Genomic DNA, 27,464 nt, shown 5'->3' on the forward strand with positions numbered 1-27,464 from the left:
CGGAGTATAAGTCGCACCGGCCGAAAATGCATAATAAAGAAGGAAAAAAAACATATATAAGTCGCACTGGAGTATAAGTCGCATTTTTTGGGGAAATTTATTTGATAAAATCCAACACCAAGAATAGACATTTGAAAGGCAATTTAAAGGCCTACTGAAATGAAATGTTCTTATTTAAACTGGGATAGCAGGTCCATTCTATGTGTCATACTTGATCATTTTGCGATATTGCCATATTTTTGCTGAAAGGATTTAGTAGAGAACATCGACGATAAAGTTCGCAACTTTTGGTCGCTGATAAAAAAGCCTTGCCTGTACCGGAAGTAGCGTAACGTCACAGGTTGTGGAGCTCCTCACATCTGCACATTGTTTACAATCATGGCCACCAGCAGCGAGAGCGATTCGGACCGAGAAAGCGACGATTACCCCATTAATTTGAGCGAGGATGAAAGATTTGTGGATGAGAAAAGTGAGAGTGAAGGATTAGAGGGCAGTGGAAGCGATTCAGATAGGGAAGATGCTGTGAGAGGCGGGTGGGACCTGATATTCAGCTGGGAATGACTAAAACAGTAAATAAACACAAGACATATATATACTCTATTATCCACAACACAACCAGGCTTATATTTAATATGCCACAAATTAATCCGCATAACAAACACCTCCCCCCTCCCGTCCATATAACCCACCAATACAACTCAAACACCTGCACAACACACTCAATCCCACAGCCCAAAGTACCGTTCACCTCCGTAAAGTTCATACAGCACATATATTTCCCCAAAGTTACGTACGTGAAATGCACATAGCGGCACGCACGTACGGGCAAGCGATCAAATGTTTGGAAGCCAAAGTTGCGTACTCACGGTAGCGCGTCTGCTATCCAACTCAAAGTTCTCCTGGTAAGAGTCCAGCCGGCCGCTAATACACATCTTCCCACCTACAGCTTTCTTCTTTGCTGTCTTCATTGTTCATTAAACAAATTGCAAAAGATTCACCAACACAGATGTCCAGAATACTGTGGAATTTTGCGATGAAAACAGACGACTTAATAGCTGGCCACAATGGTGTCCCAAAATGTCCGCTACAATCCGTGACGTCACGCGCAAACGTCATCATACCGAGACGTTTTCAGCAGAATATTTCGCGGGAAATTTAAAATTGCACTTTACTAATCTAACCCGGCCGTATTGGCATGTGTTGCAATGTTAAGATTTCATCATTGATATATAAACTATCAGACTGCGTGGTCGGTAGTAGTGGGTTTCAGTAGGCCTTTAAAATAAAGAATAGTGAACAACAGGCTGAATAAGTGTATGTTATATGAGGCATAAATAACCAACTGAGAACGTGCCTGGTATGTTAACGTAACATATTATGGTAAGAGTCATTCAAATAACTATAACATATAGAACATGCTATACGTTTACCAAACAATCTGTCACTCCTAATCGCTAAATCCCATGAAATCTTATACGTCTAGTCTCTTACGTGAATGAGCTAAATAATATTATTTGATATTTTACGGTAATGTGTTAATCATTTCACACATAAGTCGCTCCTGAGTATAAGTCGCACCCCCGGCCAAACTATGAAAGAAACTGCGACTTATAGTCCGAAAAATACGGTATATATAATGTAAAACAATACATTACCGTTTTCAAGCCGCTTTCTGACCGTCTCTTCAAGGATGGGCCGTTGTGTGGGCGGTCTTAGTTACTGTATTTTCCAGACTATAAAGATACAGCATAGATATAACAACATTTTACAAAAAAAAAAAATTCTCCATATACTAGCTTGCAACGGACTATTAGGCGCAGATATACTTGTGAAATGAGTTATTTTGTAAATATTTATTTACATACCTTTTATTGTTTCCAAACGGTGCCTGTAACACAGCAGTAAAACGGCTGATCAAACAAAACAGAAGTCATCATCATGGACCCACTTGCTGCGGATGCTAGCTCTCAAATCAGCTAAACAGAGTCAATAACTTCACGGTGAAATTTTGGTGAATTTACTGAGGAATTTGAGAAACTGAAACAATACAAAAATAGTGCTTTTGTAAGTTAATAACACTAACATAGACACTCGTAAACGTGTTAGCATATTAGCTAATGCTAACAACGCTAGCTTCATTACATTAGGATGGCATGTAGAAATATGCATGTAAACACTCCTACAGACATGACACACGATACGGTTTAGTAAGTAAGAATTGTTTTAGTTATTCTGTAAAACTTACAAACTTACTTGCTTGGAATGATGAATGAAGAATCAATAAGAGTAGAAACACTATGGACGGCAAAAAACGGAAAGGTTCAGTTTAAAAAAAGGGCACAGCAGTGAGCGAACACGTTCAAAAGATGACCCCACAGCACCAACAATAGCACACCTGTTTTTGTTAATTGCCGGGCAAAGAAAACAAACACACACTGACATTCGGACATGGCAATTCATCAACGTTATCGAGTCCATTTTCACTTGTCGACGGCGTGGCAAAGTTGGTAGAGTGGCCGTGACAGCAATCGGAGGGTTGCTGGTTAATGGGGTTCAATCCCCACCTTCTACCATCCTAGTCACGTCCGTTGTGTCCTTGGGCAAGACACTTCACCCTTGCTCCTGATGGGTGCTGGTTAGCGCCTTGCATGGCAGCTCCCGCCATCAGTGTGTGAATGTGTGTGTGAATGGGTGAACGTGGAAATACTGTCAAAGCGCTTTTAGTACCTTGAAGGTAGAAAAGCGCTATACAAGTATAACCCATTTACCCATTTGTCATTCGATGAATTTATTGACAGATTATTGGCCCAAGCCTAATTGACGCTCCAAAGTGCTGTGTTGACTTTGTCCCACAAAGATGAGCCATTGAAGCATTACATATCATAAAGCAACATTTCTGAGCCGCTTGTTCCTCTTTCCACGTCGGGACTTGATATCTGTGTCCTGCTGCACTAACAAAACAAAATGTGCTTGGGCATTATTAGCACACACAACTCAAACTGCGTGGAATCTTTTTCCACTTCCTCCGACCAGCTGAATAAATGGCATGTTTTAAGTGGCACCTAAAACTATTTTCATTTACTAATATTTCATTGTATTGCATTATTTGATATAATAAAGTTATTTTGTCTGCTTTGTAACAATGTCCTGGCTTTATCAAATCTACAGTAGGAACGCCGCAAGCATGAGAGCTACTATATACTTGTTTGTTTTACAGTAACTAAGTGTTTGCTCCACCCTCCCTCCTGCAGGAAGGGCTCAGCGCAGCGTGGGTGCCCAGGGATCCACTGCCTGAGTGTGGGGAGAGCAGAGGCCAAGACCCCAGCGACATGGACCACACCAAGGGCGGCCTGGTTATCTTCACCGCCAACTCGCACCCCGCGAGTCGCGAACTGGGCAAGAGGATTGCAGAGTGAGTACATGACTTCTTTCTCACACAAGTGCACTGAAGGCAGCTTCGGGTATGAAAAAAATGATGTTCATTGATGTTTCCTGCAAACAATGCTTGCATATGTTTCCACCTGAATTGCGGCTTTTGTGCGAGTCAGCACAAGCAGTGTTTACAGTGCAGCCGTCCACAACCACTCAAAATTGTGGTAAAGCTTCCCAAACACAGCGATGATGCAGCGGAACAATATGATTCCACTTTGAATGACTGCTCCCTGCTGTCAGAGAGCTCATCGCAAGGATCCAGAATTAACATCCTTTAATAAAGGTTATTTTTAGGGTTTGTTTGTCGTTGAAAATCTAGCGACGCACTGCCAAGACGTTGTTGTCACTGTGAATGTTTATAGAACAACTCAGCTGTTTGACCTGGCGCTTCAGGTGCTCATACTGTGTAATGTACACATTTTGTGTGAACAGTTAACACAAAATAAACTAGCATGAACGTGTCAAGGGTTCTCCAAGAGGAGCAGTTTGACATTTATATTAAGACCATATTAAGACGTCTCCAAGTTTTGAGTTTGTGAACTTCAATGCTTAATGAGTATGTTCTGTCTGAAAAATGAGACACTTGGCAAAAGTGTTTAGAGGAAAAACCATACACACGTTCTTTGTGCAAATAATTGGGCTAACTGCACTTTTTAGTAATTCACACTGTATACCAGAGGTGTGGACTCGAGTCACATGACTTGGACTCGAGTCAGACTCGAGTCATGAATTTGATGACTTTGGACTCGACTTGACAAAATGTAAAGAGACTTGCAACTCGACTTAGACTTTAACATCAATGACTTGTGACTTCACTTGGACTTGAGCCTTTTGACTTGACATGACTTGCTACTTTCCCCAAAACCCAAAGATTAAAAAGTTATTTGGGAGCGCGCCGCTCCGTATTTTTCCTTTTCTTCGTCTGTGTCTATCAGCGTGTTGTTCCTGTCAGCTGGTGTGCGCTCAGTACAACAGCCAATCAAATTAGATCTACGCTATTTTCATCCCACAGCTCTCATCCAATCAAATTGCAGGACAACCAATGAAGAAGAATTGTCAAACAATGCGGCAGTGAGAAACAATTATGCCAAAGTTAATTTCGTTCGGGTATTAAAACTACGACTCGGTCAACAAAAATCGAATAGCCCTATGCAAATCATGCAGTTGGAATATTATAGACGGAGACGTAACAACTTCCAATTTCATTCGACATTTGAAGATGCACACAGAACGGTAAGTTTTGAATGTAAGCTAACGTTTATTGGCTAAGTAACGTGACTTTTATGTGCTGTGTAGTTAAATCAGTGAGGCTGTAAACTCACTGCTAACGTTATAACCATAGACATCTTATAAGGGTACGCAGCATCGAGCGCTACTGCCTACAGGCGCAGACGAGACGCGGGGCCGCCATCTTGGAGTGGTGATCCGCTCCACTAGTGCAATTCATTTGGCAGGAGCAATGAACTGTCAGCGCATTTAATTCATTTTACCTCACTGAATACCACTGATTTTCACGCGCTTTTTTGTTATTTGTGTAGCTATGATAAAGGACACATGTTTTGGCGTGTTTTATTATTCATAGTTTGCTTAACAGTAATATAATATTCTTATACGCTATAAGTGACCAGACGTCCGAGATCAAAACTGGGAATATAATCCCAGAGAAAGGGGAAAAAAACGGTCAGCTATTTTTAAATTGAAGAAATAATATGATTAGGTTATATATACATGCGTATATCCTACATAAACAATGTATGAATACATTAGATATCTATATATCTTATAGACTGTATCTCTGTTGCTGCAGCAGCAGAGAGTTTATTCTGTCTTGACACTTTGTATTGATATTTTGTATTACATTCTTCCCTTAAATGATCATGTTTACAGTCATTGTTTTATATGTATTTTTTATGTATGTCGCTTTGGATAAAAGCGTCTGCCAAATACTTCAACATAAACATATATAAACACCTGTAAGTCTTTATATCAGCTAAAACCACCAATCTGTTTCACTGGATTCAGAATAAAACCAAATTCTGTCTTACCCAACAATGTTAGTATTTGAATATTGTTACTTGAAGACTTATTCCTGGTTACAATTATACTGTTAAGAAAGTATTGTCTTATATTTTGCCTAAAATGAGAATGCATCATAATCAGTGGCGGCTGGTGAATTTTGTTTTAGGTGGGGCTGAAAGTTTGTAAACCAAACCCATGTAGGGGGGTCATCCTCCCCCAGAAGATTTCTTTGTGATTTTCACATACAAATATTAAAGATCTTTGCTCCTTCTCAACTCTGTGGTAATATTATTTTCATAAAATACAACCAATAGTACATTAATGTTAAATCTTACTTGTGAAAAGTAATCACCCGATTTCTATTTTCAACAGTCCGCTCATTTGAGTTGGAAAACGCTGAACACCATCTTTGTTTTCTACCTGTCAACTGTCAGTTTAGGCTGCTCGCCGGCCCCTCATCACCACTTCAAGATGGCGGCCAAATTGCTCGTGTCACAGCAGCCAATGCTGCGTCTACTTATAAGATGTCTATGGTTATAACGTCATTGCAAACACGGCAATATGTTGCGTCCACTGCAGTTCGCTACCTTATTCATACTTTTTGTCAAGTGATTTTTTTTAAGCAGGGTTGCATGAGGTACCTATACCTAACGTTACGTTAGTCAATGTATCACACACAGTAACATAACGTTAGACGGCGATCAGCAGCACCGTGTATTTTAGCCACCTACAAAAACACAAACATAGTCAAATAAAGGTCAGTTAAAATGTATACTATATTAAGAATATGTGAACGTATTGCATAGGGCCCTGACATCTAAAAAGTACAACTCTGTTCATTGTTTTGTTCATGTTTTTGTTATTTTTTTCATATGTACGCACACATCAACACACATACAGTATGAGATGAGATCAATGAGATAAGGTAAGAACAGGATAGAAACTGCTGTGGAACTACCGGTAGTTACAATGCAATGTGCCAAGGAAATACAATGTTAACACTTTTGTGCAAATAAGTACAGTTGCACTTGTTTTTTCAAATGTGTTTATTCTGTAAAGGAATGAGTTAAATGTTTAAAATGACTGGATAATAGTGCTATTATGAAGTGCAATGTCAGCACTATTTTTTTTCCTGCAATTTCAAATGCACTTGTTTTAATAAATAAATACAGCATTTTAAAAGCATACACAATCTGTGTAAATATATTAGTCTGTGGTTAAAAGGACTTGAAAGGACTCGAAATTCAAAATGCAGGACTTGGGACTTGACTTGAGACTTTCCAGTCTTGACTTTGGACTTGACTCGGGACTTGCCTGTCTTGACTCGGGACTTGACTCGAGACTTGAGGGCAAAGACTTGAGACTTACTTGTGACTTGCAAAGCAATGACTTGGTCCCACCTCTGCTGTATACTGTTTTCTGTCCTTGAATGTCAAACTCCTGTTCATGTTTTTGTCTCCCAGGCGATTAGGGGTGGAGCTTGGCAAAGTGCAGGTTTACCAAGAACCCAACAGAGGTAAGCTAATGTCTCACGGTGCTGTGGTAAATGTTTACTTCTCACATTTCTAAAACGTGTCTGAATATTTCAAGCTGGATCCGATGTTTGTCGGTGAAAATATGCTGGTGTAAAAATTGTGTTTTAGTCCAGTTGTATAATGACTTTTTAACACTCTGACAGGCACTTCTTTGGGAATTTTGCCTGTCATTCACAATCTGTATGTGAGACAAGCACACATATGGTTTCCCTTTTTTATGCATAGTAGCTCATAAATAAACGCTAGAAAATTCAGCTAACAATGGAGTCAATGAGAGTCATTACATCATTGTGTCTATTGCACCCATAAAGCGCTCTAAAATACATCCAAAATCCTCCATCAACATTTTATATACATGCTGTAAGTATATACTGTATGTAAGGTACAGACACATTTATTATAATGTGTAATATTTACGTATTTTGGTCATTTTAGGCATACGGCAGCACATTCATTTCACAGACCCATCACAAAATTCGCTATTTCCTTTAACAACTACTACTCATGGCAGACCTTGAGACGACTGAAAGACGACTACTTTAGGACAAATGATGATCCAGAACCTTATATTTTTGAGCCCTACTATGAGGAGGATGGGCTAAAAGTTTTAGAAACTGAGTGATAAGCAGATCCAGCAAGTAGTGCTAAACAAGAAACAGAAACTATGAGCATAATAAAACAATCACTTACTGTACAGAGTCACTGTCACTCTCACTGGGATGCAGACTGTTTTGATAAAGAATAAGTCATAAAAAAAATCCAAGCATTTTTTCCAGTCTGTTTTTTTGCGATAAGTTGAATGTTGAATGTCAAAGTTGACCGACTGTTTGGTTTATGGCCACAAACTTCTACTATACAAGGGTTTACAAGCATTATTAATGATATATAATTAATGTTCAGCATCTCAGTATGCCAATATAGCTGCAAAAGTTAGTTTGCTAAGTGTGATCATTGCACAGCTACAAGTACTTCCCCGGGGTTAGCTCTTATAATAACATTGTTAATACTTGGATAATATTCAGGTCACAAGATATAAATCAAGTATTGTTGGTGGTTTGTGGATGTATTTTAGAGGGTTACGGGTAAGAGAGAGTACTCCCATTATCATCATTATCATTTCTTTTTATTCCTTTCATGAAAATGCATATATACAAGCCATATACAGTTGACACTTTCATAGTTTTTTTTTGTTTCTTATACATTTCCATGATCAGAAAGGAGCAGATGGAAGAATACTATTCTTATATGTATCTGCCCCCTTTTTAACACAAATTATTTTAATGACTTTATCACTGTTCCCTCCACCAACACCCGAACTCCAAAATACTTTTAATTTTTGTTTAAGCATTTTCAAAATTACACGTCCAATCAAAATCAAAAATCAGTTTGATATAATTCCAGTTGTCTCTTTTTGTAACTCTTTTTAAATTCAAAGATATTCTTGCAACTTTTTAAGTCTTTGTGTAGAGAATTCCATGCTTTCACACCAGTAACAGACAAGCACATTTTCTTCAAATTTGTTCGCACTCTTGGATGTTTAAAATCATACGGCCTTCTGTGATTCTTATCTTCAGACGTGAACACAAATAACTTTTGTAAGTCCTTCGGAAGAACTTTATTTCTAGCTTTGAACATCACTAATAGAGTACCGTATTTCCTTGAATTGGCGCAGGGAATATAGTATTCGCACGTCTAGAATTACTGCCGGGTCAAACTCGTTTCTCAAAATAATTAACGCATGCTTGGCCTTATCGCCGGTTTATTATTGAAGCTGGATCAAATTCGTTTCGCAAAATATTAATTTTATTATCGCATGTCTGTAATTTTCGCCGGGTCAAACTCGTTTCGCAAAATATTTAGCATATGGCTAGAACTTCCACCGGGTCAAATTCGTTACGTCACGAGTGACGCATCTGTCCTCATTTTCAAAATGGAGGAAACTGCTTTCAGTAGTTTACAATCGCACAAAGGAAAAAAGATAAAGAGCTTTTCAGTAGGATTTAAGGTCCAAGCTATTGAATACCTGTACAGTATGCTAAAGAGAACAGTAAGCAGCTATGTTTTATTAATATACCGTAGCTGCGTGTGTGAAATACTGTATAAGTCATTAAATGACTCCCGCCTCCTGGTGGTAGAGGGCGCTGCCGCGCTAGTGATCCTTCTTGCGACTTCCGGTACTGCAGAAGAAGTGAACACACGCAGCAAGAGATTTTTTTTTCTGTCCTCTGCCTGAACTTTTAAAATGGAGGATTACATACATAAAATAAAACAGTTTTCTAAACTGGACTTTCAATCGAAGCAGGAGGTAATAATTAAAGGAATATCTCCATCGAAACAGAGACTTTTAAAACTGAAGAAAGAAAATAAGGAAGACTTCTATAAACAAGTTATCGATGCTTTTGGTCAGAAGGAGCTGCAAATGGACTCCATTTATAAGTACAGGTAAGACCATAATAACGTTTTTTTTAATTAAATGTGCTTTTCATGATGGTATGCTTACATCACACTCAAAGCGCACGCCTAAATTTTATGGATTCCTTTTGGTAAACGCCGGAGTGAGAAGAGGTTTTAAAATAATTACCGCATGCACGGCCATCCCGCCGGTTTCCGGTAAACGCAGGTGTGACAGGAGGTTTTAAATTAATTAACGCCCCTGCGGCTATTCAAGGAAATACGGTATGCAATTCTACAATGTCTTTTAGTTTGAATAATTCTGACCTAATGAAGAGTGGATTTGTGTGGTTTCTATATCCTACTGTAAAAATGATACGAATTGCTCTTTTCTGTGAAAGAAATAAAGGCATTATGTTGCTGTGATATGTATTTCCCCATATTTCTGCACAGTAATTGAAATAAGGTAGAATAATTGAGCAATATAACATTCTCATTGTATTATACGGGAACCTGTATTTAACCTTGTTCAAAATAAATAAGCTTTTAGATACCTTATTTTTCACATGCAATCTATGAGCTTTCCATGTCAACTTTTCATCTAAGATGACACCAAGAAATCTGATTTCAGACACCTTCTCAATTTTCACATTGTTTATGGATAAACTAACTTCTATCTTTCTTTTATTACTGAATATCATAAATTTAGTCTTTTCCAAGTTTAAAGATAATTATCTGCATTGTTAGCCACCTCGTACTTGCCGTGAATTACGAGTTGGAATGCATTAAAAAAAAAAGTGTTCTTGTCTTACCAAAATCCCCAAAAGTGCTGTTCCCCTTTAAATGGTCAAAGTGTGAAGTGGTTCTGGCAAAGAAAATGTTTTTGTTCCAAACTTTTCAAAATGTGGGAGGCACATTGCATTTTCACACAGTGGAGTTGTGTGTTTGTTTGAGAGACGCCACCTACTCATGGATCTGAAGGGCATCACAGGCCTTGTCGTTATCATTACGTCCTCTGTTGTTTTCCCAGAAACGCGGGTACAGATTCAAGAGTCCGTGCGAGGGAAGGATGTCTTTGTGATTCAGACGGTGTCCAAGTAGGAATGAACTCCCAACTTAATTCCAACAGTTTCTACATCCTACTAATGATGGATTTTCTTGCATGCTTTTATGTCCTCCCTACCGTCTTCTATTTTTAACCCCGGGCTGCACCAGAGATGTGAACACGACCATCATGGAAATGCTGATCATGGTGTACGCATGCAGGACGTCTTGTGCGAAAAGCATCACCGGCGTCCTCCCGTACTTCCCTTACAGCAAGCAGTGCAAGATGAGGAAGAGGGGCTCCATCGTCTCCAAGCTTATCGCTTCCATGATGTGTAAAGCAGGTGAGGGGAGGATTACTTTGTGGCACTAAAGGTCATACTGGTTTGAGCAGAATACACATCCATGTTTTTGTTATACTGTTCAAACTTTTTCCGTTATTTATCCTTTTAGTGTTGTATAAAAGACCGTTAACTTTGAGATATATGTGGCGCTGTTGTAACAAGATTGCAAAGCTTGTTAGAGTCAGCAGTACTGTAGTGGATCTCATTAAATTGTGTTTGTGGACATAATGCTATAATATATAGTATAATACTACAATAAATAGTTATGTTTTCACAGAAGTGTATCAACTTAATGTCATAGTGGTTAAATGTCTGCCATTATACATGTTCTCAATATTACTCATGCGTAGGGCTCACACACCTCATCACTATGGACCTCCATCAGAAGGAGATTCAAGGCTTTTTCAACATCCCAGTGGACAACCTCAGAGCGTCGCCCTTCTTGCTACAGTATATCCAAGAAGAGGTATTGGCAAACATCCACAAAATGCTTTAGCCCTTCCTTTGTGCTGTTTCACCTATCACAGGCTAAAGACGCACCTGCATAAAGCAATATAATCTGCTAATCCACAGGTGTCAAACTCCTGGTGCCACATGAAAATCTATGTACATTTGTCCATCATGGCGAGCTTCTTAAAATAATTGATACAATAATTCATCACTGAAGCCTTAATTAGGAAGCATTTCAATAAGCATACTTTTTAAGGGTGCCAGATTATCGCCAAAAGTAACAATAATTTAACTGTACACAAGAGCTGCACAATTTTGAGAAAAAACCTAATTGCGATTTTTCTCTTCAAAATTGTGTTGGCGATTCGATTTTTGATTTTTACATTTTATACATAGAAATGCGTAAATAACGAGTGAAATAAATCATGTTATTTTTAGACTGTTGATCAACAGTTTCAAGGTGCCACACATTAGAACAATATGCAATAATTTACTTTAAAAAAATATTTGGCTTCATGCAGACGGACTCAGAGCTTTTGTTTACATCATCCTCTTAAACTGAATAAATAATCGATAAAAACTATACAGTGTTTATAATGTAATTATAATACATAAAAACAATGCAAGTAACCATTTAAAAAGATATAAACTTATTTCTCATTACTGTGAAATTGTTTACCATTGTACTGTAATTGGAAGGTAAATAAATGTGTTGTCCTAAATAAATAAACAAAAATAAAATTGATTCATAAATGTAAGCAAAAATTTAACCTAAATAAACATTGAACATCTTAAAGTGCATTTTTTTTCCCAGTTGGAAAAACGAGGTCGGACATTGTCTTTTTGATTATTGCTATCATGTGATCACCAGGGCATTTTCACTCATTCGTCCGCGTTGAGGGGCTCATATTGATTTGGAGCCGAAATTGGCTTTATAATTTCCTAATTTGTGTTATTTTACCATTCTTCTCACTGGCGAGTAGCGAGGTTCTCTGTATTGTGTGTGTGTTGGCGGCGGTGCCCCGCTCTAGTCTCTGCCGTGACAAAGATTGTTAATGATTGAAAAGAGGGGTCACTGTTCAGTTAATTCTACTGTTAAACGCACTCAGGTGCTGAGAGCAATGCACAAAGTAAGACGTCTTTCTTCCTGTCTGAATTGAGAGACGAACGAATGTGAGGCTCAGTGATTCTGATTAGCGAACATGTCTGTGACTCAAATGCCGGTGACGGCGGAGAAAAAAAACCTCAGCCTCTTGCGGTTATTTATTAACACCTTAATGTCTATTCGATTTCAATTCATCGTGCCTACTGTATACAACTAAAAACAATGAAAAAACACTTAACTAGCAAACCATGAAATAACATGTTAAAGGTGTATGATAACCCAGTCAAAAGTGATTAATTTAAATACATTGGAACCTTGATTTACGAATGTCTCCTATTTGCGACCATTTCGGTTTACGAACCTTTACGTCACGTCAAATATGCCTCTGCGTGCGAACAATGACTCGGCAAGTAAAGGCTTAATTTATTTATTCATTTTGCATTCCACTTGATGCAATCACGGGCTGCCATTTTGATGACATCACTTTCTGTACACACGGCCATGACCATTTTGAAGATGTCACATCCTGTTTACATACTGTACACACACGCGTGGCCATTTCAAAGAGCTTCGACGGCGATCTGCACTTCTAACGTGTTTATTTCCACAATTGTCGTACCTTGTACCAGTCATATCTGTGTCACCCTGTCTTTGAGATCACTTGGTGTGATCAGAAACGCTTTAAATGTGTCCAAACTCACAATATCGCTATATAGCTTGGGGCTGCTAGACAAGCGCTTTGAGCTAGCGTTTGAGATAGTTTTCCTCCAGCTTACGCTCCTTCAGTTTAAGGATTTTATCGGCGAAGGCGGCTTTGTTCTTTAATTGTGATGAGGCCGACAAAAATGCTGCAGCGGACCTTTTATTACAGAAAAGGAGAAGGCACTACAGGGACACAGGCCAATAAAGGATCGCCTCACACTGCTGGTTTGTGCTAACGCTAGCGGTGACTACATGAAGCCACTGCTCGTTTATCACTCCAAAACTCAACAATGCCACAAACATTTGCAGACACAAGGTCAAAGGATTTTCCTTTTTTGGTTTTTTATTGTAGCAAGATAGTGGTTAAAGTTTTGGAGCACACAAACAAGACTTTTGTGTTTGTGTTGCGTGTTGACATTTAAGCTTGCTGTAATGTGCGTACTGTTGGTAAATAGAACTCTTCAAGCAGAAACGAACAAACATGAACGCAGATATTTAAAAAATAAAATAAAATAACATTTCCTCCACACCAGGGTTAAAAAAAATTATTCATGCGACTGGAGTTAAAAAATAATTCTATCCACTTAAAAACACATTCACCGGCTGCATGCGCATTTTGTCCAAGCCAGAAGAACGGGGAGACGGGTGGGTATGGTAGTACTGGACTGTTATGAGCAATAGAGGTGTTCTGATTACGGGCTCGAATCGGGGACGATATTTGTCTTTTTTAACTCATCAACGATCTGCTGATGAACAGCCAAGCCCAGCTGCATCCTGGTGTTTACATGGTTAAAGATTGTACTCATGTGAAATATTATTTTCCAGTGGGATGCATGCTTAGAGAGACACAATGACATTACCATATTCTTTGTTACACACATTCAGGAGTTGCATGAATCCCAGCAGGCAGCGTGTCTTGCCTAAACAAACGCGTTGTCTATTCACAGTGCAAAGCCGCTTCTAAGATGATAATCCTCACCACCATGGCGTAAAATAAAGTCTTAACTAATATCCACTTAACAGTAAAGCTAAACCGTGGTCTACAGTAATTCTCTAGAATGTATCCAACATAAAAACGGCTGACACAACATAAGTAACAAAACACCTTATTAGTTTCAGTTACATGTCAGTCAAAATAAAATGGTTGAGGAAAACCATCTTGCTTGTTCTCTTAGGGCATTCAACCGATCGCAACTGGACTGTTCAGTTTGTCTTAAAAGGTGCTTTGTCTCTCGTCCAAGTGGGCTTCATCAGTTCATGCTCATAGACTTTGATTGGTCAGATCCAGTCTTAGACCTTGATTGGTCAGATCTGATTGATTGATTTAAACTTTTATTAGTAGATTGCACAGTGAAGTACATATTCCGTACAATTGACCACTAAATGGTAACACCCGAATAAGTTTTTCAACTTGTTTAAGTCGGGGTCCACTTAAATTGATTCATGATACAGATATCAGTGTTTCCCATAAACTGCCAAGATACCTGTGGCGGTGGGGGCGTGGCTATGGACGTGGTCACCATGACATCATCGAGTAATTTGCATAATTTACTACAATGGTATGATTTTCTCTAAAAAGGCTAAAAAAATGTATGCTTACTAATTAATAATAACAGTTTTGTTTTAAACGTCCATCCATCCATCCATTTTACAATATAATTACAACACTTTATGTACATATTTATATACAGATTTGAACAATAAGTTATTCACTGAAATATATTTATTAATTGTGGTTCTTACAAAAAATATATCTTATAAAATATAAAAGCTAAAATGTCTCATAAAGCTCTGCCCCTTTAATTAGTGCATACTAAATAATTTAACTTTAGCTTACTACTACAACCATATTATTTACCAGCAACATAAAGTGAAACAGAGGCAGAGGTGTCCTGCCACAGTCAGTAACAAATAAACAGAAAACAGTAGTGGTGGTAGATAGACACAGAGCTTCATCAAACATCTAATCCACTGAACAAAGAGCTCCAAAAATCTTGAACTTTAGACTGCCATCAGTTTTACTCCCTACACTTAACCATGTGTTTCCTACTGCCTGCAGACTTTGCACCCTTTGTTATATACACATGTTGTGTTTCTAATATAAATACATCTAATATAAATACATTTAATAAAGTCAAATACAAATAAGGCAACAAGAGAAGTATCCTACACTTCTCTTTTGTAAAGTAAATCTGAACAGCCGATATGGGCATCTACATCAACTATATGATTTGCCTGAAAAGCTGGAGAGGACCAAAAAAAAAAAAAAAAAAGTTTAATTTTTTTTTAAAATTTGTGGCAGACGTAATTCTTTTGTGGCGGGCCGCCACAAATAAATGAATGTGTGGGAAACACTGGATATATACTATCATCATAATACAGTCATCACACAAGATAATCATCAGAGTATATACAATGAATTATTTACATCATTTACAATCCGGGATGTGGGATATGGAGGGGGGTGGGGGGTGTTGTCTGGAGGTGTTCTTTTAGTGCGGTTTTGAAGGAGGATAGAGATGCCCTTTCTTTTACACCTGTTGGGAGTGCATTCCATATTGATGTGGCATAGAAAGAGAATGAGTTAAGACCTTTGTTAGATCGGAATCTGGGTTTAACGTGGTTAGTGGAGCTCCCTCTGGTGTTGTGGTTATGACGGTCATTTACGTTAAAGAAGTAGTTTGACATTTACTTCGGTATCGGGGAGGTGTAGCTTATTTTGTGATTGGCTGCAAGCGCCCATCCCTCCAGGACTTGTTCTCCTCCAGGACCAGGAGGCGTGTGGGTCGGATCACAGCTGACTCTTCTCACCCTGGACACACACTATTCTCCCCTCTCCCCTCAGGCAGGAGACTACGCTCCATCCAGACCCACACCTCCCGCCACCTGAACAGTTTTTTCCCCTCTGCCATCAGGCAAATGAACAATAACTCCTAACAGCAGCTCCTTGAATTCCTTCTAAGTCTATCTGATAGCTCAGTCACAGCTCTTTTTATACCAAATATGTGTTATATGTGTTTTATGTCGCACGTTTGCACCAAGAAAAATTCCTAGTTTGTGAACCCGTTCTCAAACAATGGCAATAAAACTATTCTGATTCTGATTCTGATTTTATAGACTAGGCTCAGTGCAAGTTGTTTTACTCTAGTCTAGTCTAGTCTTAGACTTAGATTGGTCAGATCTAATATAGAAGCTGGTGCCAAAACCCCAACTAGTTGTACTCCAGCACAAGGAGGGCAGAATCACCATTCATATACCATATAATACTGTACCGGTACAGTAATTCCATCCCTTCAGGCAGTTGTCCTATAATACACTAAAAGAGTTGTGTCCATGAGACTCAGTTTGACTGCGGCTCCTAAAGATTGTTGCTGAGCTCTGGTAGATCCACACGGTGTCTTCTGACTGTACACATGACACAATTTATTTTCATTTTGTCTTCTCCAGATCCCTGACTATAGGAATGCCGTGATTGTGGCCAAATCCCCTTCATCTGCCAAAAGGTCGGTTCTTATTTTCTGAACAACAGTAATATACCGTAATAATCGTGTGTATTACATTATTCTCATGTAGCTGTTTCCCCCGCTTCTCTATTGTGGTTCTTCTGGTCATTCTTTTTTATGGCTCATACAATTGGTGTATTAAGGTACTAATGATTACATACGGTGCTGTGAGAAAGTAGTTTTCGGATTATTATTTTGCTTGTCGTGCCTCAATGTTTCTAATCACCCAACAGACTCCATTACTAATGAAAAAAACAAATAATTTTATGGTCATACATGAAAGTTATTGCCTCCTCATTAAATCATGAAGTAAGACTTCAAAGATTCTTTGTCAATGTTTCCAAACATGCAATACATATGGAAGAGTCTAGATAACGTTTCTCTATCGCCCTGAACTGGACTGTGGCTGCTGTGTCCTCATGTGCCGCCAAACACTTTGTCATTTAAAAACCAGATAAGGAAAAATGACACATCAAAGTTGTGCCCGCGAAACAAAAAAACTTTTCCTAATCAATTCCTCACCCCAAACAACTCTGACTGATTTTGTACTTCAGTGAAGTCCCCAAGACTGACAAAAGGCCCTAATCGCTGGTGACCTGCCCTCGGTCCTCCCTGGGGTTGGCTCTGCAGGAGCTCCGTGTCTTGGGCACCTTAGTTCTGTTGTAAATCAAATTTTTGGAAAGCTGAGTTCTTTTACTGGCCACACCCAGGACTGATGTGTTCCAGACCTGTCCAATCCAGAGATCAGATAAATGGAATCTTTCAGACAAAGATGAGAAGGTCCCCAAAAGCAAGACATCATGGCTCAATCCAAATACATTCAGCAAAAGACAAGTAATTGACAACTATTAGTCTGGAGAATGTTACAAAGTCATGTCTAAAGCTTTGGGACTCCGACGAAGCACAGTGAGAGCCGTTATCCACAAATGGGACAAACTAAGAACAATGGCTGCGCTACACCAACAACCCAAAGAGCACATAGACTCATCTAAGAGGTCCTAAAATGATCCATAACAATGTCTAAAGTACTGCAGATCCCACGTACGTCAGTTAAGTTAAGTGTTTATCACTCAACAAGAAGATCCTGGTCTCAAAGTGAAAAATACAGCTAAACAAAAATATGACTAAGGTTTGTCTAACTTTTGCCAAAAAACATCCTTTTGGAAAGATGTCTTTAAAAAGGTATACGTTCCGTCACATCTGTCGTAGAAATAACAGAGCATTTGTGAAGAAGAATCATGCAAACAGTCAAATATGGAGGTAGTGGTGTGATGGTCTGATTTGCTGCACCAGCACCTGGACCACTTGCTGTGATTGAAGGAACAGCCTGAAGGTCAAGGCACGGTCATCAGTTCGTGACCTCAAGCTGATTCGGTCTTGGGTTCTGCAGCAGGTCCAGACTTAAATCCAATCGAGATGCATGACTTTAAAAGGTTCATGCTCGGAAACCTTCCAATGTGGCTGAATTTAACCAATTCTGTGAAGAAGAGTGGGCCAACGTGTGAAAGACTCATTGCCCGTCATTACAAGCACCGCTGAGGTTGGCACAAGCAGTTATTGGGGTTAGTATAGTAGTAATAAGTACTTATTCATGTTGGGCTATGGAGGTTTGAATAGTTTTCCACTCTAAGATTATGACTTAAAATTGTGTTTTTACTTAGCTTGTCTTTGTGTAATATTTATTTGATCTGAAACGTTTAGAGGCAAAAGAGTAAGAAATCAGAATGGGGGCAAATACTTTTTAATAGTACAGTACGTTGATGATGTAAATTAGTAAATATAGTTTTAAAAAGGGTTGCCCTTTTCGGCCTTATATTTACATGACTACATAGTTGATTCTACACATGCTGACTTTTGAAGAAGGTCTGTTTTACTTGTCTCTGATCTTTGGTAAGTAACGTGGCTCTGCGGGACACAGAAGTAAATGTGTATTTAGCATCTAACATCTAACCGAGCATGACAAAATGTCTTTATTTAATTACATTTCGCAGGTTAGTTATGCTAATACTGCAAGTGGCCTGAATCGGAAGCCCTTCAGCACTTTCTACTAAAGCCTTTTTCTCGACATAAAATTGTTCCTCGTGTCAACCTGCAAGTTTGACGACTTTGATGACAACATCGGAGGTGTAACAGAGTGTTACGTGGAAAAATAATTGCTGGAAGTCATGAATGAGAATTTTCACACCCAACACTAACTTCGTGTTAAAACAATTACTTCTACCCGACAAGTATTAGTGTACACCACAATCATACTAAACACAGTAATTGTTTCCACTTGGCATGCAGGGCTCAGTCGTTTGCCGAACGCCTGCGTCTCGGTATCGCAGTGATCCACGGCGAAGCTCAGGATGCTGAGTCCGACCAGGTCGACGGGCGACACTCCCCGCCCGCTGTCAAGAGCACTGGAGCCATCCATCCCAGCATGGACATACCATGTAAGAACACTAAGACATTCATTGCATAAAGAGTAGTCAAAAGTATCGCTACTTCGGTATCAAATCAATACCAACTAGGGATGGGAATTGATAACATTTTTCCGGTTCTGATTCCACTTTCCATTCTGCTGAACGATTTGGTTCCTTAACGGTTCTCTTATTGATTGGTATTTGGGGGGAAAAAGAACATAAAGGTGGTTTAGCATCAATTTAGTTTAGTTTAAAAGTAGCAGGACCTTACGCCTACAGGGAGATCTCAAGAGGCCCGTACGTAGCATAGAAACAAATTACTTTTTTGAAACTATATAAAATAAATATATGTTCTTCTGGAAATGACACAAGCATGTAACATTTAGTAACATGTAATATTAACTTCTTACATGCAAAGTGAGATATGTCAAGCCTTTATTTATTATAATTGTGATGACTATGGTTTACAGCTTATGAAAACTTTACATTAGAAATATCAGAAAATGTGGAATTTTAAAAAATGTTAGCCATGATGATCAAAATTATAACAAGTAAAGGCTTGACATATTTCACTTTGAGTTTATATCACATATTCAAATCACATTTGAAGTTCAGTTGCTGAAGACTTGTACACCACGTTCAATTTTTTGAGTTTCACCTGTATATTGGAGAGAAAATATAGTGGGGAAAAAAACATGCAACTTTTCTCTGACTACAATTGAACATTCACCTACCGAAAATAAGGAGCATCTACTGTGGAAAATGGGTGAAAACTTTTCACCACAAACCTATTCATTGCTCATGAACTGGAGCGAGTAATAACTGCACGCCACGGAGCCAGTCAGAATCTCTTGGCACACTCATCTAAAGGAGAAGGCATTTATTTCAATTTAACAAATAATAGCGTTAACGTTATGGGTGATGTTGGTATCTGTTGTATTCAGATGATGTGCTAGCGTTACTGCTGCTTGGATGAGATCGGAGCGGTTAAAAAACGCAACTTTCATTCATAGGTGTTGTATGCTGTGTGTTCAAATGTTGCAGCATATTGCTCGTATTATGATCCTATTATTATGTTTTTTGTACACCTCACCAGACAAGAGTATGTACTGTAGTTGTACTAACACGCATGGTCATGAACAATATTATAGTGACTCACTCAATGGACAGTTGTCCGTTTGGTCCGGCTGGCAAAGGACGTTTCCGACCTCTCTCTCTTGACTTCAGTCTGCTCAAACGTTTCACCCTCTCCTTCGTGCTCGATTCTATAAGCAGCAGTTCATCCTCCGTATATTCAGCTTCAAAAAGATAAGGTCGTGAATCCTCATTTGTCCAAAAATAGTCGTCTTCGCTGTATGTTACCAAGTCTGCCATGATTACAAAACACTCGCGTTTGTTTCCAGAAGGAGAAACAGACATTTGTTGCCAGAAGTCGGAAGTGCGCTGCTATGAAAACGGAAATAAATGCGCTGAGGAAATAAGTTCCAGTAATGCATAAAATGATCAAACTAGGGTAAATATTGAACATATTACATATTGTTATGAACGTGTCTGTTACTACATTATATATATATATACTTGCAGTGTGTATATAAAATGTTGTAGGGTTTTGAAGTTGTTTAAGAGGGCTTTGAAGGCTGCAATGGTGACTCATTAGCCACGTCTGGTGTTTTTTATTATCTTTAAAATCTTAAGCACAAAAAAAAGGACACGTGTTCTTTTTGCTCATAATGATTGTAAACAATCAGTACAATTCCCCCCAAAGGTGCAGTTCCCCTTTAAGGGAATCGTTTAAAAAAACAAAACATTGCAAGCAATTCCAAGGAATTGATACGCTTTTAGATTCATATCTCTTATATCAAGCAAAAACTGCACCGATACCAGGTTTTTTCAGTATCGATAGCACAGAAGATTATACAACATTTTCTCCTCGGATAGACGCAACTCTTCTTGCTGCGTGAGCACGAGCAGTCAGTGACGAAGATACATTACAGGCCAAAAGTTTGGACACACCTTCTCATTCAATGGGTTTTCTTTATTTTCATGACTATTTACATTGTAGATTGTCACTGAAGGCATCAAAACTATGAATGAACACATGTGGAGTTATGTACTTAACAAAAAAAAGGTGAAATAACTGAAAACATGTTTTATAGTCTAGTTTCTTCAAAATAGCCACCCTTTGCTCTAATTACTGCTTTGCACACTCTTGGCATTCTCTCGATGAGCTTCAAGAGGTAGTCAACTGAAATGGTTTTCACTTCACATGTGTGCTTGAAGCTCATTGAGAGAATGCTAAGAGTGTGCAAAGCAGTAATCAAATGAAAATAAAGAAAACTTATTGAATGAGAAGGTGCGTCCAAACTTTTGTATTTACTCCTGTCAGCCTGCCACAAATGCGGATTTTGCAAATTACCATAGAACCGGCATGTGTCATAACGCCACGCCACCTGCTTTCCAGAGAATTTAAAAAAAACGCAGCCGACAGGATCTGAGGTGGCAATTAAAAATACTGTACGCATCAAAAATGAAAAGAAATGAGGAAGTAAAAAGAATGTGTCTTGTGTCATGCATGTCAAATCAAACAAGACGTCATGAAAGGCAAAGTATTAGCCGCACAAGTGAGAGCAGAGGTCATGAAAGGCCAAGTGTTTGGCACGCACGTAATTGCACAGAACCACAGAGTCTAGTCCAGCAGGGAGTGTTGGTACCGTTTGTAATGCAAGCAGAACCTGCACATCCTTTACCACTTCCATAAGTGCCAAGAAGACACTCCTCTGTTATTGGGCAACACTTTGCCTTCCTGCTGAAATAAGTCAACCAGTGGTGTTCAACTGTGGTGTTTATGGCACATTGTAGAATAAAATACTGCAAGAATGAGAAAAAACCTCCAGCAAATATGGAGTAAAAAGGCATAACGTAATAAAAAAAATTCAACTGTTGATACTGGTAATGTATAAAAACATAAAGATTTGTCTTAAAAATGTTTTAGCCTTTTTATTAGCCTATTTCATTACACGATCACGCTACCACAATACTGAAAAAATATAAGGAACAATATTGTTGGTTTTATGCACTTTTTTTTTCTTTATTTACAAGCACAGTATTGTTTGTTCTAAAATATGTTGAACATAAATACCTGACAATTTGAAACCGTTTTTAATAAAGTAGAAAATTTAAAATGATGTGGATTCAGTTTTTGTTTTTTTTATCGTGGTATTAAAGAAGAAAATAGTGGAAATTTCTAGGGGTGCTTAAAATATCAAATTCATAACTTTATTCTGATTTTAAATTGATACATACATTTCTAAATCATTCTTTAAAAAAAAAAATATCTATATAGTATATGATTGTTTTAATTTTTTTCGGCCTTATTAAAGCCCTGCCCAGCTGTTTACTGAAAGACAGTATACTATTTATGTTTAAATAACTTTAACTGCAAATGAGTGTCGGTTGTTAGCCTCCTTGACTACTAATTCCGGACTATAGTAGACATTGTCTTGTGTCAGTGTTGCAACGTGCTACTACATATCCTTCCACTGCGTGTATGTAACTAGTGCTTTTTTTTTTTTTGCACAGTAGTTTTAATTTAAGGGAGTGAGTTCGCCACCACGAAACATGGAAGGTTCTAAAACAAGCACCACCTGTAGAATATACTTTTTAATGATCAATGTCTCAAATAGGTTCAAATAATCAAATTGCTCTCATTTGATTATCTTAACTTCTAAAGCCTCTCAGAATCAAGTCAAACATGAAGTGCCTGCTAAGAAAAACAGGACTTTATAGTCCGAAATAAGCACAGTTTTAATGTAATCTAGTTTATATTTCCACTTGTTGTAGTGTCATTGTGTTATCACTGTAACAATGGGAAACATGGAACAATGTGTTTATCACTGATAGGAAACATTCATGCTTGTATAAAACTGCTAATGGAAGTTACGTTCCCATGGCAATAAAAGGCCTCCTCTCAAATATGCAAATAAGTGACAGATAAAATAAACATTCTAGGCGGCTACTTTTGTAAATAATGTCCATAAGGTAGTGTGGCAAATCCAAATAAGGTTTTTTATTAATTTTTTTTTCCCAGTGTTGATTCCTAAGGAGAAACCTCCCATCACGGTGGTAGGAGACGTAGGAGGACGCATCGCCATCATCGTGGTAAGACATAACACCCATTAATGTCCTGATATGTTTATTTCATGGGCCGATACTGATTATTAGTATTCAAGGAGGCCGATAACCGATATTTGAAGCCGACACTCATTTGCAGTAGAAGTTTTTTAAACATGAATAGTATATGCCAGTAAACAAAGCGTTTGTTTTCCCATCCATCCATCCATTTTCTACCGCTTGTCCCTTTTGGGGTCGCGGGGGGTGCTGGAGCCTATCTCAGCTGCATTCGGGCGGAAGGCGGGGTACACCCTGGACAAGTCGCCACCTCATCACAGGGCCAACACAGATAGACAGACAACATTCACACTCACATTCACACACTAGGGCCAATTTAGTGTTGCCAATCTTTTTTATTTTTTGGACACGTCAGACCAGTAGCGAAATGTTTTATGTGGCGCTTATGTTGTGGTTAATTTAGTACCAAAAACATCATGGGCTTTCATTAGTACATGTGTCTAATGCTGCAGGGCATAGGAGGATCAACATTCACATTTTAAAATACGGCAAATCTCCTAAAATACGGGATTGCTCTACATCACAATAACTTGCCATCTACTCTTTTTTTTTTTTTATAGCAGTTGTTGGATTTGCCATATTTTCTGGACTAAAGAGGCCATTCCATTTTAGGGGGAGACATATTTTTACATATATTAGCCGCACTGGACTATAAGCCACAGATATATACATTGTGAAATGGGATATTTACACAGAAATATTTTGTTAATGTTTATTTACATACCTCAATTGTTTCCAAACGGCGTCTGTAACACGGCAGTAATACAGATGATCAAACAAAACAGAAGTCATCGTCATGGACCCGCTAGCTTCGGAAGCTAAACAGACTCAATAACTCCCCGGTGACGACTATGTATAAATAAGGAGATACAGGATGATAAAATACTGGACAAACAGGTTCAAGAACACTTTCTATCCGAGTGTCGCTGAACACAATCAAGGCATAAAAAAAGCATGACTGTGCATGTGAGCTCTGTGCTTGGTATTTATGTTTTTTATTTATTTATTTTTATCTTAGTACCAACGTTCTTATGTTTTTATGTTTCATCTATAAATTTGCACTAATGGGTTTGCTTGCAATTTCGTTGTAAAATGACAATAAAGATATATTCTATTCTATAATATTAACACAGTCACTCGTAAACGTGTTAGCATATTAGCTAATGCTAACAATGCTAGCATTACATTACGATAGCACGTACAAATATGCATGAAAACACTCCTACAGACATCACACATGGGACGGTTTAGTAAGTAAGAATTTTTTTAGTTATGTTGTAAAACTTTCAAACGTTGCTCGGAGTGATGAATGAAGAATCCATACGGAACGCTATGTCCGGCTAGAAGACAGAACGGCACTTCTACTTCCGGTTGAAAGCATTAAATGGAAGGACAGTCCAAAAGATGGCACCATAGCCCAAACAATAACTACCGTATTTTTCGGACTATAAGTCGCAGTTTTTTTCATAGTTTGGCCGGGGGTGCGACTTATACTCAGGAGCGACTTATGTGTGAAATTATTAACACATTACAGTAAAATATCAAATATTATTTAGCTCATTCACGTAAGAGACTAGACGTATAAGATTTCATGGGATTTAGCGATTAGGAGTGACAGATTGTTTGGTAAACGTATAGCATGTTCTATATGTTATAGTTATTTGAATGACTCTTACCATAATATGTTACGTTAACATACCAGACACGTTCTCAGTTGGTTATTTATGCCTCATATAACGTACACTTATTCAGCCTGTTGTTCACTATTCTTTATTTATTTTAAATTGTCTTTCAAATGTCTATTCTTGGTGTTGGCTTTTATCAAATAAATTTCCCCCAAAAATGCGATTTATACTCCAGTGCGACTTATATATGTTTTTTTCCTTCTTTATTATGCATTTTCGGCCGGTGCGACTTATACTCCGAAAAATACGGTATTTGCTTCTTTTTTTTTTGTAAACTATTTGTATTATGGCCGTCAGTGAAGAACAATCCATTAAAAAGGCGGGTGCAATGTGTAGAAAAAAAGGAATTTACGGAAATACACAGTAAGGTTTCCTCATAAGGAACCCTGAAATATTGCAAACATTTAAATAAATCAATTCTGGGCTCTTTACGTACATTACACGTCTCCTATTTGTCAAGATATTTACACAAAATGTTTATTTTTGGCAGATATATCTTTTATTTTGCCCTGTCAGAGATCAAAATGTTTAGGGAGAATTATTGACAATGTGAGGCATTTTTATTCTTAAATGAATTAAATAAAGAAAATTGGTCCCCAACAAAAATAACTTTTCTCTTGGTTCTAACTATCTACCGTATTTTTCGGAGTATAAGTCGCTCCGGAGTATAAGTCGCACCGGCCGAAAATGCATAATAAAGAAGGAAAAAAACATATATAAGTCGCACTGGAGTATAAGTTGCATTTTTGGGGGAAATGTATTTGATAAAAGCCAACACCAAGAATAGACATTTGAAAGGCAATTTAAAATAAATAAAGAATAGTGAACAACAGGCTGAATAAGTGTATGTTATATGAGGCATAAATAACCAACTGAGAACGTGCCTGGTATGTTAACGTAACATATTATGGTAAGAGTCATTCAAATAACTATAACATATAGAACATGCTATACGTTTACCAAACAATCTGTCACTCCTAATCGCTAAATCCCATGAAATCTTATACGTCTAGTCTCTTACGTGAATGAGCTAAATAATATTATTTGATATTTTACGCTAATGTGTTAATAATTTCACACATAAGTCGCTCCTGAGTATAAGTCGCACCACCGGCCAAACTATGAAAAAAACTGTGACTTATAGTCAGAAAAATACGGTACTTAATTACTTTTACTACTAAATATCATGTGTGTCTGTATTGTATCTGCTGTTGTAGTTGTTGGGGGGGAAAAGGCCAAATATCGTCGCCGATGAATGGTCAATCTCTCCTTCTACGTGTAACTCACCTGCTCCTCCTGCAGGACGACATCATCGACGACGTCGACAGTTTTGTGGCAGCTGCAGAGACGCTGAAGGAACGAGGCGCCTACAAGATCTTCGTCATGGCGACGCACGGCATCCTCTCTTGCGACGCCCCCAAATTCATCGAGGAGTCCGCCATCGACGAGGTGGGGCGCGGCCACGCCAAGCCAGCTCCTTCTTTGACCTCTCATCCTCTCCTCCCCACGCTTGCAGGTGGTGGTGACCAACACCATCCCCCACGAGCTGCAGAAGCTGCAGTGTCCCAAGATCAAAACGGTGGACATCAGCATGATCCTGTCGGAGGCCATCCGCCGCATCCACAACGGCGAGTCCATGTCTTATCTTTTCCGCAACATCGGAGTGGATGATTGAACAATGTGCGACACACACACACGCACTGTTACATTTGCCTTGTCAGACCTCAAAGCGTGCACTGAATACACACGCGCGCACACACACACACACACACTGATGTTAAAATGTTGTTACCTACCGAGTAGATCCACACTGATTTATGTGCTTAATTCTGTCTGTCCTCTTGTTTCCTACTGTTTCTTTACTTCCTCTCCACGTGTTAGTACTTTTCTCAACAAAGTTTTATGTCAGAGGCACATTTTAATCTTTAATAGCCCAATTTCCAACAAACGTCGGATGGGATCGTCGCTCTGACAGTTTTTTTATTTTTAACGAGAGCCGCTCCCAAGTGCTTGAGGAAGTTGGGTTAAAAAGGCAAACGTTTTGTCCGTTCTTATCCATGCCGTCGGCGACACACTCGTACATCTTTGCAAATTTGTGAGTTTCATTCCAAACTAATTGCTCGCAATGGATGTCCTCAAGGGAAGATTGTACCACAAGCGTGCCAGCGCCTTTCCCAGGACGCAACTTTTACACGCCTTCCCCAGCTGATAATAAATCAGGTTTCATTTTGATTCTGACGACTGCTGCTTTTTTAAAATGTAAGTCCATTTCTGTTGAGTTTGTGTCAAATACTGTCTCGACTGCTGAGGCGTACTTCACGCACAAGCTAGTGTTTTTGTGTGTCGTTGCCATAGTTACAGCTTGTGTCTTAAGTTGAACTGGAATTGAGAGGCGTGAGGGTTTGAGACTGCATGCCATCATCTATCCATGTTATCTCCAATGCCATCAAGATGGTCCAAGTTCTATCAGTTGTCCACCTAAGGTCTTGTTCACACTGCAGGGCATTGCGATTTTTTTTTACCCGTATGCCACCTGTATCGGATTAATTCATGGCCGTGTGACCGGTGCAATTCCGAATTTTTCATAGGCCTCTTTCGTACGTGGATTTAAATGGGATGTACAGTACAGGCCAACAGTTTGGACACTTCATTTCCAAGGAA

At 38.6% G+C, this 27,464-nt stretch overlaps 1 protein-coding gene across 5 annotated transcripts in view; it reads left to right on the forward strand.

The window, feature by feature from the left end:
- LOC133642635 (phosphoribosyl pyrophosphate synthase-associated protein 2) overlaps positions 1-27,041 on the forward strand; it is a 327,925-nt gene extending 300,884 nt beyond the window's left edge. For all 5 annotated transcript variants that reach the window (XM_062036958.1, XM_062036957.1, XM_062036959.1 and 2 more), the window contains 10 exons: positions 3,252-3,412; positions 6,915-6,967; positions 10,408-10,474; positions 10,593-10,765; positions 11,116-11,231; positions 16,470-16,525; positions 18,812-18,960; positions 23,018-23,088; positions 26,106-26,252; positions 26,320-27,041. In XM_062036958.1, coding sequence (XP_061892942.1) covers positions 3,252-3,412; positions 6,915-6,967; positions 10,408-10,474; positions 10,593-10,765; positions 11,116-11,231; positions 16,470-16,525; positions 18,812-18,960; positions 23,018-23,088; positions 26,106-26,252; positions 26,320-26,478 — 1,152 coding nt within the window. In that variant the 3' untranslated portion in view covers positions 26,479-27,041. The remainder of the gene's footprint in view (positions 1-3,251; positions 3,413-6,914; positions 6,968-10,407; positions 10,475-10,592; positions 10,766-11,115; positions 11,232-16,469; positions 16,526-18,811; positions 18,961-23,017; positions 23,089-26,105; positions 26,253-26,319) is intronic.
- The last annotated feature ends 423 nt before the right edge of the window (positions 27,042-27,464 follow it).

Source organism: Entelurus aequoreus, linkage group LG25, assembly GCF_033978785.1.
Source record: "Entelurus aequoreus isolate RoL-2023_Sb linkage group LG25, RoL_Eaeq_v1.1, whole genome shotgun sequence".
In the NCBI taxonomy this organism is placed as follows: domain Eukaryota; kingdom Metazoa; phylum Chordata; class Actinopteri; order Syngnathiformes; family Syngnathidae; genus Entelurus; species Entelurus aequoreus.